Below are 17980 nucleotides of genomic sequence, written 5' to 3'. Positions count from 1 at the left end.
TATTTGGATCAATACGAAATATCCCAATGACAATACAAGCGTATTCGCAGTAGACCTGTGGTATCGTTTTGTGCCATTGATTTGACATCGCTGTGTTTTCCTGACGTTGACTGTAAATGATAATAATCACATTGACTAAACGGCGTGTCTTTATACATACGCAAATGTACTCTCCAAGTGAGTGAGTGACCCGTGGATTATTTTGAGTACACTATTGTGAGTATGCCCTCGAGGCAAATGGTATCTGATTTGAAACTAAATTAGCTGTGTTTGCTGGGTCAGAACCTTACCTGACAAACCCAACTCTATTGGAAAATCCCATTTATTCCCTTATAATCTTTGCAGACGTGGTTTTAATTTGTTTTGTTGCCTCTGCCAAGTGTGGATGGAGGAAGGCGAGAGATTGTTCTCATCACCGTCTGTTGCTCAGTTGTCAGGGGATCGAAATGTTACACAAGATTTCTATGAAGGTTTGTGCAATTCCTTTGTTGGGCAAGGAATTGTTGTTACGTCAGGGGGGGCTCAGTAAGCCACTCGCTTGCTACCACCACCTACAGGACAGGAGTGGAACAACATAGCCTGGCACGTCATGCTTTGTCATGCTTGGAATTTAACCTTAGCAGAGGTCGACCTAGTTAGATTTTCTGCCATCGGATCTGGTTGGATGGCTACCAGTCCAGGGTGTATGCCGCCACTCACCTGAAGTCAGCTGGGATAGGCTCCAGCATAACCCCGCAATTCTAATGAGAATAAGCGGCATAGAAAATGGATGGATGGATCTGGTTGGTGCTTAACTTCCTGTTTACGCCTTGGTGGAGGTCTGTGCTCAGCAAATATCTTCTCCAGTCTTCTTAGGGCTGTATTGCAGTCACAGTGAGTCAGCATTATTTCATCAGTTCACTGTCATCCGCCCTCTGACGTGGTCCTTTTCTCACCCTTGTGTACCTACCCACCCGTTTAGTCTGCGGGGACCCCACGGATGGAGGAACCCGCGAGCAGCGGTGGGGTGGGTGAAAAGGTTGTCGCCGGAGAAGCCGATCACCATCTTGACATCGTCTCCTCGGGGAGCGTGTGTGTCCGTTCTATTTTGACATGTTGTGACAAAAAGTGACTGACTGCAGTCCAACACGAGCCGTTACACAAAGACTCAATGATGACAGTCGCACACATCGCCTTCCACATACATACACACTATGTCTTCCTATCTCTTGCATGCTTAGTCTCCTGTCTCCCTCGACTACCTCTTTCTCTCCCACACGCCCACACAGACAATGGCATCTTGTATATCCCTGAGACACAAAGGTGCCACAACACACATTTGCATGCACACACACTTCCTGCTCTACGTGCATTTGGCCGTACCAAGTGTGCATGACATGTCTTTCTCTAATGCACACAAAAGGCTCTCACAATTTTTTTCTCACTTGCATTGTCTGCCTTTCCCCCACGCACACACACACATACTACACACACATACACACAACGCAGCACTACTCTCTGTCTTGGAATTTTACATTTTGATGAAGGAGGAAGCGCGTCGTCCAATCAGAGCAGCGTGAGGAGGGAGAGACCATGTGAGCGCAGACAGCAGGATGGTTTAGAGGCGGCTGAACAAGCGCTGGTGTGCTCTGCCACCCCCCGCATCCCCTCTAGGCGGGTGGTACGACCCGACATGCTGAATAAGAACCCCTCCTCTCTGTCTTTCCCTCTCCTGTCAGCGCTAGGGTGTAGCTACTGATCCTATACACCACAGCAGAGGAAGGGAGAGGAGCCACGTCAGGTGTCAGCGCCGCCGCGACCCGACTTCACCCGACGCCGCTACCCTTCTAGGGCCAGGTGAGGCTCAACACACACTCCTACATTGCACTTTGACTGCTCAGCAAGTGTTAATAACCACATAGCATGACAATGATACACACGTATGTACATTATACAGGTATCCAAGTGTCAGTGGGTGGCCAAGATGTCACAGACACCAATAATGAGTGCGTGTTTGCGTGCGTGTGTGGTGTCAAAATAGTACATGTGCGCCATAGTGTGTACAGAATATGTGTGCGTACGCCATCCCTACCAGTGTGGTGGGAGACAAAGGGTCCCCTCAGTCTGATGGGTGGGAAAGTTCCCCTCCTGTCACCAACCGCCAGAACGGCGAGCAAGTCAAATTTATCGACATCACCATCCCTCCCCCCCCACCACCGCGCTCCACCTTAATTGCCTGACTCATGGTGATGGGAGGACACGGTCACAGGAGATGATGAACCCTTGGGTGTGTGTGTGTGTGGGGGGTGCACTCTGAGGACACGAGGGCAAAGACAGGACTACTGTCATGTTTGATAGACACGGACCACAGAGAGAAGGAGGTTATGGGTCCTAGCTGGAAGCGGGGGGGTTTGGAGTGAAGGGGTGGGGGGTGGTCATCTGCCATGCACATGACTGCGTGTGTGTGATGTGTATGTGTGCGAGTGCACGTGAGTGCGAGCAAGAAAGAATGGCAGCATGATGCGCTGACCCAGACAAAGGGCGGCGATCATATGTGCAGCCTCATGTCGTATGTCGGTGAGGGAGGTGTGTGTGTGTTTGTGTGTGTGTGTGATGGATAACCGCACAACATGTGATCATAATGTCTGAGGAAAATGTGCCATGTGCGCATTGCACCGCTAACTCCCCCCAACCCCCACCCCCCCTCTACTCACTCTGTCTTATCTCTTTACCCGACGCCCTTATTCAACCTGCGCCGTTCGACGCCACTTTACGGCGGACCCTCATGTCTTCGTCATGCGACACCTCATTGATCGTCCTCCCCTTACCTTACATTAGGTCATCCCTGTGTTATCCTTAAATGGCCTTCATGTGAGTGAGGATATTAGAGCATCTCTTCGAGTTGATAGGGGGTTGGTAGGGCTTTTTTCTCGGTCAATGTGGCTCAAATTGAAACAAAGACCTGTCAATCATATTTATCATACATGTACATAATTCCCTCTGTGCTGAACGTGTAGACTTTAGGGTCATTTGCGGTGTTAGTGCGCACGCACGCACAATGTAAAGTCTTTGTGTAAAAATGGTGGCCCTATGAGAACAAGCTGTACATTTCATTTCCTCTCTCCTCACACAACCTCCCTCCTCTTTCCTCCATATGTGAGTACTGTCAAGCTGTAGGGCGTGCCCCCTCCTCCTCCACCTCCCCTCCATGTTGCATATATACATATCTCGCCAAGTGGAGTTCATGCACGGTTGCACACCGGGTCGTACACGCGTGCACTCCTTTCAGAGCGGAGAAACGACTTTTTTTGTTTTTAACGTCATGTTTTTTCAAGTGGGGGGGGGGCACGAAATGTTACAGAAATTTTATTAAGTGAAACATTCCAGTGCCGTGCAAAATGGCTGCCAAGCCGGCACGCTGCCTGTGATGGCCGACGAGTAAGGTCTGAGGGTGGTGTGTGCATATGTGGCTGCAGTGTGTGTTTGTGTGTGTGTGTAAGCGTAATCCTGCTTTTTTGTGTGCGCCATTGGTAGTTGCCGCTAATCCATAATTATCAACCTCAACGCACAGACAGTAGGAGTCATTATGGCAGAACAATACATCTCCTACAAAGCACGAAAAGACATATTTAATAAAGAACATGTTACCCAGCGAGTTTTCCTTTTAGCTGACCTTGCCTTCTTTTTTACAGTTCTCCGCCTCGCCAACCCGGCCCATGCCGTTCGCCCCAACCAGGCCCTACTTGCCCGCCCTGCCCTGCCTTGCCGAGCAGCTGGCATGCGAGGAGTCATCAGGGTTAGTGCTCGGCTGGCACACCTTTTGCGTCCGAATCAGCAAGGTTGGAATGTGTAAATTTATCGACGTGCACCAAAACGCGAGGCCAAGCCATTCATCTTGCATAAGCCAAAGACGGGGTGCGGTGCATTAGCTTAAAAACACATCATTCACTGAAGGGGATGCTAAGCGATATGTTGGGTTTTTTTTTAATTTACAACCCACACACTCTCATTTTTATATACACACACACACACATTAGCCGGATTATTTCGAAGCTATTTGGCGACTAATTCAAATACGGCAACATTTTCCGCAGTTCATCCAGGGGGAATAAACATAGACAAAGCTCCAACTAAATGACTGTCGGTCTTATCAGGACCGTGTGGGTGTTTGTGCACGAGACGGAGAGCGAGAAAAGGCAAGGCGTGTGAGCGTACACGCACCACCAACAGGCTTGACAGGCGAGGCTCGCGCTTTTCCAAATCTCTGCCCTTGCCTGTAATGCATGTGTCAGTTAAAGCCAAAGTGTTGCAGCGGGGAGGGCGGGGACCAGCGCCGCTAAATGTGTGTTTTTACATTTAATGTATCTTTCCTTGAGCACAAATGGAAGAATGAAGAAGTGAAAGCTGTCGATAAGTTAACCTTATTTCCCGAGTCCTTTTAAAAGAAGACTCACCAAGTTAAAAATAACACCTGAAGGAGAAAGACATCTTGATTTTATTGATGTTCTCCCTTTTAGTCGAGGGAATTTGAGGACAACAATCGACAACGTGTGTGTCTGTGTTGATTTATGTGCGTCTTTGTGTACCTTTCTTTGAGCCCCCTGAGTTAATGAGGAAATGAATGCGTCCTTATCACAGCTGACTGCCACAGCTCTTAATAACGGACACAAAACACAGCAATTTATGCGCCCGCTGACACTTTACAGCCTCCCGGCATGTTACTGCGATTGAAGCAACAAAACAGGTCATAATCTGGATTTTTTGAAGCACTTCAATATGTTGCCGCACTTAAAAAAAAATCAAAAAGAAAATCTTTTTCCTGGTGATGTGCGGAGGTCTGCAGCATCCTCCCATCCCTGGCTCCCTCCATCCCAAGCACAGACAACATACGTCATTTTCCAACTCAATTTACAGATGCATTAGGAGATGCTGAGGCGCACCCATATCTCTCCAATGCAATCAGGCCTCCTTTGTGCTTTAAGAGGAAATTGAGGGTGCCGTCGTTATCGACTTTCTTCGCCACTTGGTTCTGGTGTAGGCCCTGCCTGTTGTCAGCCCACGCCTACCAGCTTTACCTCTACTTCTCTTTAATGACTGATCTGTTGTCTCCCTTTTAGGCCGCATTAAAGAGGCGAAGGACGTCAAGGCTCATCTTGCAACCATTTCTCTTATATATAGACCAAGGTAAGTTCTAGAAACAGTTGCACTGAAACCTAAAGGGGGCGGGATTTCTTGTTTTATAATGCTCCCCCAGGGCTATACCACGCCATTTATGACAAAACAGTCATGTGAGCTTGATATTTTCTATATCTTATAACCGATCCTCTGAGGCTTTATTTGTCCCTAGTATTGCATTGCGAGCTGGATAAAATGCTCTTGCTGGCCATATGCCGCAGGTTCCCAACCCCTGAGCTCAACAATATTGGCAATAATTAGCTTTTAAAGCCTAACCATTCATATTTGCTTCAAAGGAGGTAGAAGCACTTCTACAGTTTATTGCATAGTACATTTTATGCTATTCTGTAAATAGACTAGTATATGTAGTATATATTTTTTAAAACCTTGTGTAAATTACTGATTCAAAGCATGGTTTATGGAAGGTACCATGCAATAACAGGCTTTGTAAATAGATGCAAGATTTTAGCATCAAATTCATTTGTAACGCCATTAAAGACTAATAGCACAAAGTTTGCTTAACAGGTTCAATCACAGCAACGTGATTAAGTCCTGGTTGACCCTCTTGCTAAATGTACGATTAATTGAGCTTGGTAAGAGCGAGGATGAGACCAGAGGCAGGAAAACAGACAAAGGAATAGGATGGGGGCTGGGACTAGCAGAAATGAGAGAAAAAGGACGCGGAAGAAAGGAATTCTTCTTAAAGCGCTTTTTGAAATGACGGCACCTGTCTCTCCTGCGGGAGTCCTATCTCTATCTACCTTTTCTTTTGTCCTCTGGAAATTGTCACAGATCCCTGCTTTCATTTCTTCCTCCATCTGCAACACATTGATCTTTTCCCCTCAAGCGTCACATTTTCTTAAATATTCTCCACACATACATAAGTCAAATATTGACGCACATCCCTCACATGGTAAAGCGTCCACCGGGCTGCTCCTTTCCGTTTTCCCAATAGCATCCATAGCGTTCAGGTAGAGGAGCTGTCTCGCCGCATGTGGACGTTATCTGGAAACCAGGGGCTGGCTGCCATAGCAACCATATGATGAGGCAGGCAGGCAGGCAGGGAGGGATATTTAAGGGAATTCAGCTGCCGCTCGCCTTGCTGTCAGCTTCACACCAGCCCAGTGAAAGACAAAAGGAATGGAAACGCTGTTTTTACACTTTATGAATTCTCAAAGTTTCACTTGCTTCCGGGTGTAATTCTCCTATCAATAGGAATCATGATTATTTTCTTCTGTATTTCTACCCCCGTAGCGCCAATTAAATTAATCAGATTTATTTGCAGCATACTTAATCAACCCATCAGTGTTAGAGGGAGCTCACACATACACACACACACTGCTCCCATACGATGCATGCATATGTTTAAGTGTCTGAATGACAGTGAAGGCGCATACACACATTGTAGCAGCTCAAATTATTACCATATACTTCTTTTCAAGATGTCTTTTATCGCACGTTTTTTAAACTAGAGGTTCCCAATAGTAAGCTGTCGGTTAATATTGAGGTCTGCTTTGATTATAAACCCTTAATACAATAACAGCCACCGAGTGAAAAGACACTTTATGGGAATTTAAAGCTGATACAATAGGAGACATTAATGAACCCCTTTCAACCTATGCCAGATATGTGCCAGAACTATAATGTAAATGCTTACAACATCCACATTTCTGGACTACTATTTCAGCAAATTCCCTGCCTTTTATTCTTTTACTTGAACATTTAAATGAGATTGTAGGAACCACGGCCATGCAGGTCCAATGCCTGTGAGGATAAAAGTGCTTCACAGCATCAAAATGAACAGTGACCTCTCTGGTAACACTCTCCTGCTCTTCATCCCATTCTAATCCCTGCTCATTTCATATGCTAAGTAAAAGCTTATATCTCCACACTGTAACACACACACACCTCTCATTGCTGTGATTATAAAATTAGCATAGAGGATGTTTCCAAGTGCGTAGAGGTTTTTCAAGCGGCCTGTCAGGTGCAAAGAAGTTAGGCGCACTTTATGACAACTAAAAAAAAAAGTTCCTCTGTGTCCTCGGATTTTTAATTTGCATGTTTTTTTCTCACAGCTGTCACGCAAGACGAAGTGGAGACCAGAGGGGGAGTTAAGAGTAAGACTGTGGACCCCCAAGGAGAGGCAATGAGATGTAACCGCTCCTCTTCTCCCTAATGGAAAGAGCCTTTCCACCATTTGAGCACCATCTGCTGGCTCGGTGGGGCGGGACAGCTGGTGTTGTGAATCAGGCCGCCACATTCCAGGGACCCGGCTACTTCCCAACACCAGGGTCTCTTCCATCACCACTCACACTTCAACTCAAAAAGGATGACAGGCTTCTGCATTTGATTATCAAACGGTGGTGCGTGCACCGCTAATGGCACGCCCAAGCACCAGATTGTTTCATAAAATTAGAGACATGTACATATGAAATGACTGCAAATAGAGTTACAAGGTGATGGTAGAACAGAGGTAGCAACAGTGGTAGGAAATTTTATTTTTCAGGTGGAGAACCATTGGTCTGTATTGTGTTTGTGTTGCTGCAATTATTTAAAACACATGTCAACAGAGACAAACTGCAGGTTTTCTTTCCAACCAGTTTCTCCAGCAGGTGATTTAATTGATGAGCTCCTTCCCTCAAACCAAAGGAGGGTTAATCATTAAAATCACCTGCTTTAGTGACAGGCTGGAAAGAAACCCTATTGTGTCTGAGTGTTTTGAGTTGACACCCCTGAATTTTAAAACATCACGAATAAGGCTGATACATTGTATTAATTACATTAATACAAACATTTTTTGAGTAAAATGTTTGATTGTATTTTATTTTGAAATATGAGAATGTCTATTTGGTAATGTGGAATGTATATTTTTGATCTAATTATCGGAAATGTATTCTTTGTAATGAACAAAGTTTCGTAATGTGGGATAATGTAAATTTTAGATTTAATAATCGGAATTGCATTTTTTTGTAATGGCCAAAGCAAAACCACACGTTGCACCCAACTGTCCAATTGATGACGCTACAAACCATTGCGCATGCGCACTGCTGCCATCTAACCAACGCTCTTTCACGCAACCTATTGCGCATGCACACGGCTGCCACCACACCTTTGACCAGGCCAAAATGGCTGCTTGCCAAAACTAACATTTATTGCCTGTTAACATCTTTGTTTTGTCATCAAGTGGTAAGTCTATCAACCTGAGACTTGGCTCCGAGTTGAATTATGTTTACGCCCTCGAAGAGTGTCAAGCTCAACCGTACCAGGTTGAAAGACGTCGCATTAAAGTTTGTGCCAAGACGTAAATTGCCGAACCAAAATGTAGCAGAGGCCACAATTTTAGGGGAGATAGCGGATTCCACCGCTAACAGTAATGGTGACTTTCGCCAAGGAACTTCTGTGGACCCTCAACCGGGGTGGCGGCGTGTGAGAGGCAAGTATATACCAAGCACCAGCACATTGAGGCAAATGAGCAGGTTGGGCTCTTGGCTGCGCCATACTAAATGCAAGAGTACCATAGTAGAGTGAACGTTAACGGGGTTCACACTGCAATTAAGATGTAAAGTTTTGCATGTACAGTAAAGCTAATTACATGCAACAATCGATGCTAAGCTAACATGTTAAATGCATTCAATATTGTGACAAATACATCCAATCCAAACGACGTATTTCAGAAAGTACTAAGTACCTATGGTATCGCAGCAGAATTTTCTTCGGTGCTTGATGTCTAAAACAAGTCAATTTTCTGACACGGAAATGTTATGTTTAGACAAATGCGATGGAAGCTTGGACTTGATTGTTGACATGATCATGGCATTTTGTAAAATACGACGTAAAAATACAAAGGAGTGCCCACAGTACGGCCCACTGAGCCGTTTGTGGCTTACAGTATATTTTTTGTGGTCCATCCATCCACTTTCAATGCCAATAGGATTGTGGGGTATGATTATTTTTGGAATGTGGGAGAAAACCATGCAGGGAGAACATACAAACTCCCCTGGCCCTTGGTATGTTCTAAAAATAGAATAAGAAAACAGTAAAAATTGAAAGTGCTAATATGTATAGAAACTGTCATGCTTGTGAGAGCTGATTTGTGCCTAAGATGACTTATTTTTATTGACTATTGGGTAATACAAGTGTAAAGGAGACTATAGGGGTGCTATGTGTATATGGCTCTTATGTCATGTGTATATGGCTCTAATAATGGTGTAAACAATATTTAGAATGTCATAATGCATATATATTCAATTTATTAATATCAAATCCCACTTTGCTGAAATTCACTTATCACGGTCAGGTCTGGAACAGGTCTGCAATATAGGATGACAGTACTGCCATACAAGCTGTACATGGACTATTCTAATGTATATCCAAGTTTAATTTCTGTATTTAAGCGATAATGCAAAATGTGAGGCGTGTAGTCTTGTAAAAGAACATTTGCACCACCTTGACTAGTTTATATTTGCACTTGCAGGTGTTGCTAGAACTGTGAATCCCACGTCGACTTCCATTGTTTGTTCGGACGTCTCCTTAAAAAGACGTTCACAAGCATCCAGCTGCAAAATCTGTGGTGACTGTAAATACATTTCCCCTCAGAGGAGAACCACGGTCAGGCAAGTGGCAAAAAGCTTTGAACCCAGCCCAGAACAGACATCCAAGGAAACCTTTAGACTCGACCGCTACCCTAAAGTAACCCTTTGTGACGTAGTCCTAAACTCTAATGCAAGAAGGAACTGTTGTGGCTTTTTGCTACCAGATCTTCTGAAAACCGAGACTGTGCGTTGCTTCAAACAGGGCATGACAACTACTGGATTTCAGTTGAAGCCCTGTTGTGACGAGTGCGGAAATAAAAAAAGGAGAAATCTGGGAGAATGCACAAAGACAGAGACTTTCATCAATCAGGCTGCTTGTCATTTGTTCCCGACGGGAAACGCAACAGGGAATCACAACACAGGTGGGACCTTTGGAACGGAGCGACACAAGGGTAACATAAACTTGAACAGCCATATAAAAAAGGCACAAACATGCAGTCAGTCATGTCCAAAACCTACTGCAGGGACATGCAACCCTGAGGAACCTTGCCAAAAACGGACAGCACGAGAAAGACCGGTATTGTTCAGTGATGACCCGGCTTCATTCACCTGTCAGAGGGTGAGGGTCTATATTAGAAAACCACACTATTCGTGTGCACGCACAGACATGCCGTGGCCCTTATCTGACATTGGAGCCACCCTTTCAACACATGCCAAACTCTCAGAAGCAGCTACCAAGCGTTGGTTATCTACACTGCATCATGAATCTCTAGGATCATTAAGATGCCAAAGCAGTGACCTTCACCAAGAAGCCAGTCTTGCAGATGGTGCAGGACACAAGTCTTCATACGACATAGAAAACATATCTGATGTTAAGGAATCAACTGTAGGCGTTCCTTCAGTTTTCACTACCTTCTCCACAGCAACTCAGCAGTTGGATTCAGGTACTAACATACAGTCCGTGCCTCCATCCACATCTAGCAATTCGCTCACTCCTTCACCCGCTGAACTCTGCTTGAGTGACTGGCAAATGTCCACGCCCGTCTCTGCCCCGTCTCCCATCCCCAGCGGTGTTTGGAGTTGGGGTTCTTCACCGAGCATCCTTGCATGGACCCCCGATACCCAGAGTTCGCACCAGTCCTCCCTCCTCTTGTGTCAAGAGATAGGACCCAACGGCAGGAGCATGCCCTTAAACTGCGATACGTCTCCTGCAAGACACAAGTCGGATGAAGGATGCGAAGAAAGTATTTTAAGGGAGGATCTACTTCCACCTCTGCTCTCTCCGTTTGGTTCACCACAAACAAACTTCCCGAGACAAAGCCTTACACTTGACAAAGATGAGATGAATACACTCTTGCCACAAGTGGTCATGAATGGTTTGGTAAACCAGGATCTTGCACGGCTGGAAGTAGTCTCCTGTGACTTTGGATCTCTTCCTGATCATACGCCGAGAGAACCATCTCCCTGCCGTGTCAGAGATGTGGACAAGGGAAGTGATCCAGAAGCTAGTGAGTCACAAGGAACTCCTTCAGATCGGACACCAAACGAGGACCATTCCACGGAACCCAGCTCTTCTTCAAGCACACAGGGACAGCCGACTTCTGGGGATGCTTGGCCGTGCCTTTTGGATGAGCTCACAGCGTATCAACACGATATCCTGCTCGTTAATGTCAGCCAGGATGACACAGAGCTGTTTGAGAACCTACCAGAGGAGAGCCTGCTGAAACTGGGTCCCGCCAGGGTTCAAGTAAACCCAATGACGGCTTATGGTGTGCCGCAAACTGTGAAACAAAGGTACGAAATCATGGCTTACACATCTGCATAGTCACTACACCGTCTTGTCCGACGCCGACTTGATTCTTTGCTAGCTTTTTCTTTGGGTTGAGTGCGTGACTTGCAATTCTCCGCCAAAATGCTAGGGCTGTTGGCTTCCTTTGTCGCTAATGACTAATATCAATTAAAGAGAGATGAGGAGTGGGTGGAACTAAACAATATGTTAACTTATAACATTAAACAATATTAAACTAATATTAATATTAAACAATATGTTCACTTTCATTGGAAATGTTTATGTTCCCTGCCACCTTATTCACACTCCTTATGTGAAACACCCTTTTCTGTGTGAGATTAAAACAGTTAGAATGAGGCAGCTAACAATGCACATGATTGGACACACCTATTTTGACTATAAAAAAAAGTAAAAAAAAAAAATGCCAACAACTGACCTGCACATTAACCAACTCTCTGCGCAATATTGTCACGGATATATGAATTTAATTTTACCGACTTAGGGTGAATGGGATGGAAAAAGTGAGCTATTTTCAGAGGGAAACAAAAGTACAGTTTGGTACACAACAGTACTTGTTGTGACAAGGCAATATATTACTTGTGTTTCAGATCGACCCCTGTTAATATAAAGCTTCAATGTGGAAGTCCAGAAGTGAATGGTATGGCACTTGACACAATAAATTATAATGGTGTACCATAGGGCATTATCGTTTGTTTGTTTGGCCTCCTATTTTGACAAAATGAATACAGGACTGAAGAACGTTATTGAGCTATGTGTTATCCAGTGATAATCATGCAATTTCCAACTTGACAGAGGAACACATCAGCAGGCCCTGGAGACCTAGGAAGCGCAGTATTTCACCCAAAACCCACGACGACACATCTCTTCTCACACATAAACGAACCAAATCAATGGTAATGATGAAGGTTTATTACATAGAGATGAGTGCAGCGTTTCATGCTTTACTGCGTCCCTGAACAGGGCAAGTATGATGCCAGCAGAAATCGTACAAATGGAGGCCAAGAAAGGTGTGTTTGTACACATTTCAGCCCCTTCAAGTGTTGCAGGTTTTCACTATTCATTCTCTTAAAACAGACAACAGCCCATCGAAAACCGATCACACAATGTCATGCCTCCGGTTGGGACTTGGAGAAATGGTGAGTGACAAATGCAAACCACACACAATAATTAATAATATTTAATGGCTTTTCTGTCTCTAGCTCTTCATTCAGGCCCTTCGATGCCAAACCCTGCAAACAAGAGTCATCTTAGATGTCAGAAATTAGCTTCCGTAAGTATTCCACCACTAAGGAAAGGTCACCATCTTCCCTTCCTTTGGAAAAAATCTATTTAAATGTCAGTGGGCCTCTGTACAGATTGTATTTCTTTCCACTTACTTCAAATAACTGACCAAATTTAATAAAAGCCCTCCTATATTTTTGGACCATGTGGACGTTATCCTGCGAGAGGCTGGAGTTAATAAAAGCGAGCATGAAGTAAGGGTCAAGAAAACCCTTTCTAATTCATGTCGGGGCTAATGTAAATATACAGGCTGCTGCACTAAAGTGTACTTTGAGAGGTTAGTGCGCCACAGAAACATCAGGTAACTTTATAAATATTCATGCTGCGAACTTACTTTGTTTTGTTTCGCAATGTTTCCACTTTTAACGAGTCATTGGAGTAATGTGAGATCTCTTACCCCCATTAAACATTCAGTACTGCAGGCTGTTCTTCAGTGAATCACAGTCCTGTGGCTTCAAGATGTGCCGCTTCCTGCATGTGCCTCTGGAGGGTGACGAGAAGGTAAACTCTAGGGCCGTGCTATGAATCACCCTGTTGATAAACCAGAACTTCTGAATATACAGTGGAACCTCTGAGGTTAAAGGTCCCTGTTATGCCAGATTGACTTTTTAAGTTAGGTCATAGGAGTAATATGTGGCTCGAGAGCCTGTTTATGAGCGACAAACAGAAAAATCATCTTTTGTTTAGTGCGGTTAGTTGTTTCCAGACCTGACCGCAATATTTACACGAAGCAGGATTCAATAATCTGAATATTTTTGTAGTTTGAGCACAGACAACCATTTGAAGACTTTGTAAATATGGATTGTTACCATTATTAGAGCACTGTAGACACAAAGTAACACCCCTATAGTCACTTTTCCACTCTTGTTATTCTTCTTGTTATTCCACTCTTGTTAGACAACAGTGCACAACTCTTGTGCGCAAGCTACAAGATCACTGCAGAGACATAAGAGACTGCTGCTGCTTGAAGCATAGCATCTTACTGAAACAGTTTTTAGACAATACACTTTATTGGGACCTCTTGAGATCTCTAAAATGGTTGAAAAATAGTACAATATTAAGTCACAAATTGTACAAGTAGTTCAAGATGGTGACTGATAGGCGACATCACCCTCTGCTGCACGTTTGCTGTAAAGTGCCACTTCATCAGCGTTTCTTCTTCTTTTCAGTTCTGTGTCGACACTGTGGCACGGTTTACCAGAAATCCAAAGTGCCTCCATAAAGCAGGTACAAATGTATTTAAGTTCAAGTGTATCCTCACAACTCAGAAATAATCAATACAGACTCATTAGGTACACTTGCGCTGTTTAATTGTCTCATATTAATATGTACATCTTTCCATTCATTGCCGTATTGTTTTCAGGAGCTGTATTCACAGGCTACTACCAGAATAACCCCCCAGGCACGTTTTTCTCCAAGCCAGTGTTTCTGTCGCTCCTCTGGGGCCTGGTCAAAGCAGGCATGGTGTCTGATGTCTTGTCAGTTCTCAGCATCAGCTTGGCTCACAATATAGTGGTCAGTTGATTTCCACTCACTCTTGGGGTGCAATGCATGTTGCCGACCAGTAGGTGGCGGGATATGTCGCTTTTGTGAGAGCTGCTACATGGACCCTAAATACAAATACTGTAGTGTGTACCTATCTCTTTTTGTTAGCCCACCCACGAGTTCCTGCTTGCCCTTTTCAATTTGGTAAGAGTGAGCGGTCTCGCAAGCGTTTTGCCTCAACTTGTACAGCTCTCTTACAAGGTACCTGAACACCAAAGCGTCTCACTAAATCCTGATGTTTTTGTATGCATGTTAAAGTTTTTTGCTGGTCGACAGATGGCCAGTGAGAACTCAATGCTGAGTTTGGATTGCTTCGAATGTGTTAAAAACACTCCTGAGTTCCAGCAGATGACGACTCCAAATACACTTGAAAACCAAAGGTGTGTTGGTTTATACCACCATCAGTTTTTTTCTGTGCACACAATATTGCAATACTGTATTTTTCCCCTTGCTGTGTTGTCAAAGGTTATGTACTGTATCCAGTAGTGTGCCCATTTTGGAATACCTGAACCTGGCCGATGTCATCGAGATGGAGGTTAGGCTCATCCACTAGACTAAAGTGTGTTTTGAAAGCATGGCGTCACTTCGGCCAAATGTTGCCAACATTTTTGTGTATTTGTTTTGTACGGCAGCTTTGCGCCAAGCAAGAGGACTGGCACCAGATGGCAGAGGCTTTCCGCTCCTTTTGCACACCCTGCCGACATCCCAACCATCTGGAGCGCATCAGCGGTCACATCGCTGTCGCACTTCTGTCGGAGGGCAAAGACAAGATGTCTCTGCCCTTTGCCGCATTCTCTGAGACATGTAAGCACTTTTGTATTACTTTTGTGTCTTCTGGGACACTTTTTGGTCATTAATAAAAACATTATAGCATATAGGTGACTTTTGTTTGCAGTTTGTCAAAAAGAAGATCCAGGATCCCTTGTGATGAGTTTCTTTGGCAGAATTGGAGTCTCGCTCATGCTAAGATACTATAAAACACACCAGTGGGCCAAGGTAAATAACCTTAATAAACACACGCAAAAAAACTTTTGTAAATTTATAATTTACATTATATTATATTCTAATTTTTTGCATTACGTACCAACCAATTGACCAACCAATTGTAAACGTGCAGGGATCCACAATATTATATGATTTTACTTTAAATCAAATAAAAAACTGAATGGCACGATTATCAGCATGCTTGTTTAAAGTTTTACAATTTAACAAGCAGACCAGGGTTCAATTCCACCCTCGGCCATCTCTGTGTGGAGTTTGCATGTTCTCCCCGTGCACGTGTGGGTTTTCTCCGGGTACTCCGGTTTCCTCCCACATTCCAAAAACATGCTAGGTTAATTGGCCACTCCAAATTGTCCATAGGTATGAATGTGAGTGTGAATGGTTGTTTGTCTATCTGTGCCCTGTGATTGGCTGGCCACCAGTCCAGGGTGTACCCCGCCTCTCGCCCAAAGACAGCTGGGATAGGCTCCAGCACCCCCGTGACCCTTGTGAGGAAAAGCGGTAGAGAATGAATGAATGAATTTAACAAGCATGTTGCTAATCGGGATCACATGGTTTAATATGGCCTTTGTACCTCTGTTAGGGTCAAAGGGTTGTGGAGGTGCTGTCCCTTTCAAAAGTCAGCTACTCCATGCTGAAAGGTCTGTTTGGAAATGAGGATGGAGGATCACGCTGCGCCTTGGTCACCATGGCAGCAGAGCTCTTCCTTCTCAGCGGCAGCCTGGAAGGAGCTCTCAACACTCTCCGAGGTATCGAATGTGCAGTTTGAAGAGCTAGGATAATTCTACAATGTTGTGAGGATTTGTGTCTGTGAATGTAGAAAACAATTGGTTCGTGAGTTCAAGCGCGTGGCCGTGTCAGCCTGCTGATTTGGAGAGCAGAAGCCGCGTGCTCATCCATCTGTCTAAGAGCACCTCACACAGAGACACACTGGAGGTGCTTTGTCATCTCCCTGGAATCCAGGACCCCATCGGTGAGAGACTCATTCGAGCTGTCAGTCAGCCTGTTAGATGTTGTAATAAATAGAACATGCAAGATACTTAGTGTGCGTTTTTGTCCAGACCAGTTTGACGTCTTGAGATACACACCGCTCTTTAACTCTCACCTGCAAGTGTGCCTGGACAGACAGGTGCTTCCTGTAGCGTCCGACGCTGTGGACTTCATGCTGTCTAAAAAGCTCCTGGTAGAGCATGTGGTGTTGCAGAAGCTTTTACACAAACTGGGGAAGCAAAACCAATGGCTACGTGCACGTGAGGTCTTCAGACGTAAGTGGAACAATCAAAGTAGACTTTATTTCTTTAAAACCAAGCATTTGCTCACACCTGCTATCTGTGTGCTCATTAGACGCTCTCGCCGCTGGGTATTACCCTGCTGTATCTGCCCCCCCTGGCTTCATGTCACTGATTGTCCCGAGTCGATTGGTTGATGTGGAACTGGCACTCACACTGGAGATGTTAATCACCATCAACGCTCCAGCCATTGGCCGCCACTCATTGGCTGCACCCTCTACCCTCAGCATCACCCTGAAGAGGTTACATCTGTGCTGCATTGTCACATTTCAGCAGCCATTTCTCCTTAAAAGACAATACCACAGAAATTAACTTAGAGCTTACAGTCATCAACATACAGATTCTGTTGCAGTAAATTAATCCCTTGCCACTTTGCCATTCCAATTACATGGCTTCACACTATCACGGTTTTTCTCAAATATCCTGTCAGACTTGGTCGCCAGAACAACAGGCATTTATTGCAGGTTTGAATTGCAAGAGTCACATTAATCCCTAGAAAAACGGCCATTCTAGGAGTCGCCATGGCAATAATCAATTATATAAGCTGTACACTGACTACTCTCGGGTATAAATATTTTTACAGTATATAGTATATATAGTTTCATTTCTATATAGGCTGTGATAACTGGGTACTTGGGAGGGGTGTACTCACTTTTTTGAGATGTTTCATCTACCTTACGTGCCTGACGGTTTTTCTCCCTCCCCCACCAGGACTCAGGAGAGCGAGAGTGAGAGTGATTATCTTTTGGCTGGTAGCCGTCTGCTCTCTGCAGCGTGCATCCCTCAGCCCAAACTGATAATCCATTATGTGGCTGTGAACTCCTCACAGGAGCAACTCTTCACTCTGAGCATTGCCTCGGCCCAACGCTGGCTGCACCACAATCATTTGTGGGCAAACGAGGTGTGGATACATTAAATAATACTGTAGGTAATGGTTATGTACAGAAAGTTTAAAGCCAAAAAAAAAAGACGATGTAATTGTTATATTTTGATACCAGTGTAACTGACTGGATTATTGTATGAGGAACATGCAAATATTGTTGCTAGTTCAATAGCTGTGTGTGTATATTTTTGTTGATAGTGTTTTTATTCAGTGTTCTGCTTTAAAAGTTCCGGTACATAAAAACACAATGTTTCTCTCTGGTCTTATTTTCAACACATGTTTTTTTTAGAAAATTGAGTCAAAGGAACTAAAGAACTGATGATTGATGATGTTTTTCATCATTTGTTTTCAGGTAGAAAAAGAGCTCATTGTTGCATGCATGACACCCCTGTTTATACTTTTCGGGTGATCTATTGTTGCAAGAGGTTCACAGCTATACACACATATATATATATGAAACTATATGTGTCAATACTGTTCTATC

General features: G+C 44.3%; 2 protein-coding genes and 2 long non-coding RNA genes across 6 annotated transcripts; all 4 read left to right on the top strand.

The window, feature by feature from the left end:
• Positions 1–666: 666 nt before the first annotated feature.
• Positions 667–10536, top strand: LOC131102087 (uncharacterized). 3 transcript variants are annotated; one of them, XR_013627699.1, is made up of 5 exons: positions 667–1836; positions 3672–3818; positions 5097–5163; positions 7230–8587; positions 9629–10536. It is a non-coding gene; the product is annotated as an uncharacterized LOC131102087 (long non-coding RNA). The 3 variants fall into 3 exon arrangements; XR_013627701.1 differs by having other exon boundaries at positions 813–1836; positions 3672–3775; XR_013627700.1 differs by lacking the exon at positions 667–1836 and having other exon boundaries at positions 3328–3818.
• Positions 10537–10548: 12 nt separating this feature from the next.
• Positions 10549–12503, top strand: LOC144899525 (uncharacterized). Its single transcript, XR_013627698.1, has 4 exons — positions 10549–11480; positions 12084–12133; positions 12289–12389; positions 12457–12503. It is a non-coding gene; the product is annotated as an uncharacterized LOC144899525 (long non-coding RNA).
• On the top strand, positions 12496–15487 carry LOC144894428 (protein TOPAZ1-like). Its single transcript, XM_078792558.1, has 11 exons — positions 12496–12632; positions 12696–12766; positions 13192–13278; positions 13947–14004; positions 14141–14292; positions 14431–14523; positions 14599–14702; positions 14788–14857; positions 14955–15126; positions 15218–15318; positions 15440–15487. The coding sequence occupies exons 1-11, from the start codon at positions 12605–12607 to the stop codon at positions 15485–15487; spliced, it is 984 nt and encodes a 327-aa protein (XP_078648684.1). The 5' UTR covers positions 12496–12604.
• A 424-nt stretch (positions 15488–15911) lies between these two features.
• On the top strand, positions 15912–17750 carry LOC131102086 (protein TOPAZ1). The gene is made up of 5 exons (XM_078791752.1): positions 15912–16073; positions 16145–16297; positions 16386–16589; positions 16669–16855; positions 17325–17750. The coding sequence occupies exons 1-5, from the start codon at positions 15956–15958 to the stop codon at positions 17527–17529; spliced, it is 867 nt and encodes a 288-aa protein (XP_078647878.1). The 5' UTR covers positions 15912–15955; the 3' UTR covers positions 17530–17750.
• The last annotated feature ends 230 nt before the right edge of the window (positions 17751–17980 follow it).

Source organism: Doryrhamphus excisus, linkage group LG7 (assembly GCF_037039965.1).
Source record: "Doryrhamphus excisus strain RoL-2023G ecotype Guam linkage group LG7, RoL_Dexc_Guam_v1.1, whole genome shotgun sequence".
Taxonomy (NCBI): domain Eukaryota; kingdom Metazoa; phylum Chordata; class Actinopteri; order Syngnathiformes; family Syngnathidae; genus Doryrhamphus; species Doryrhamphus excisus.
The sequence above is the reverse complement of the archived record's forward strand: the minus strand, read 5'-3'. Positions and strand labels throughout refer to the sequence as shown.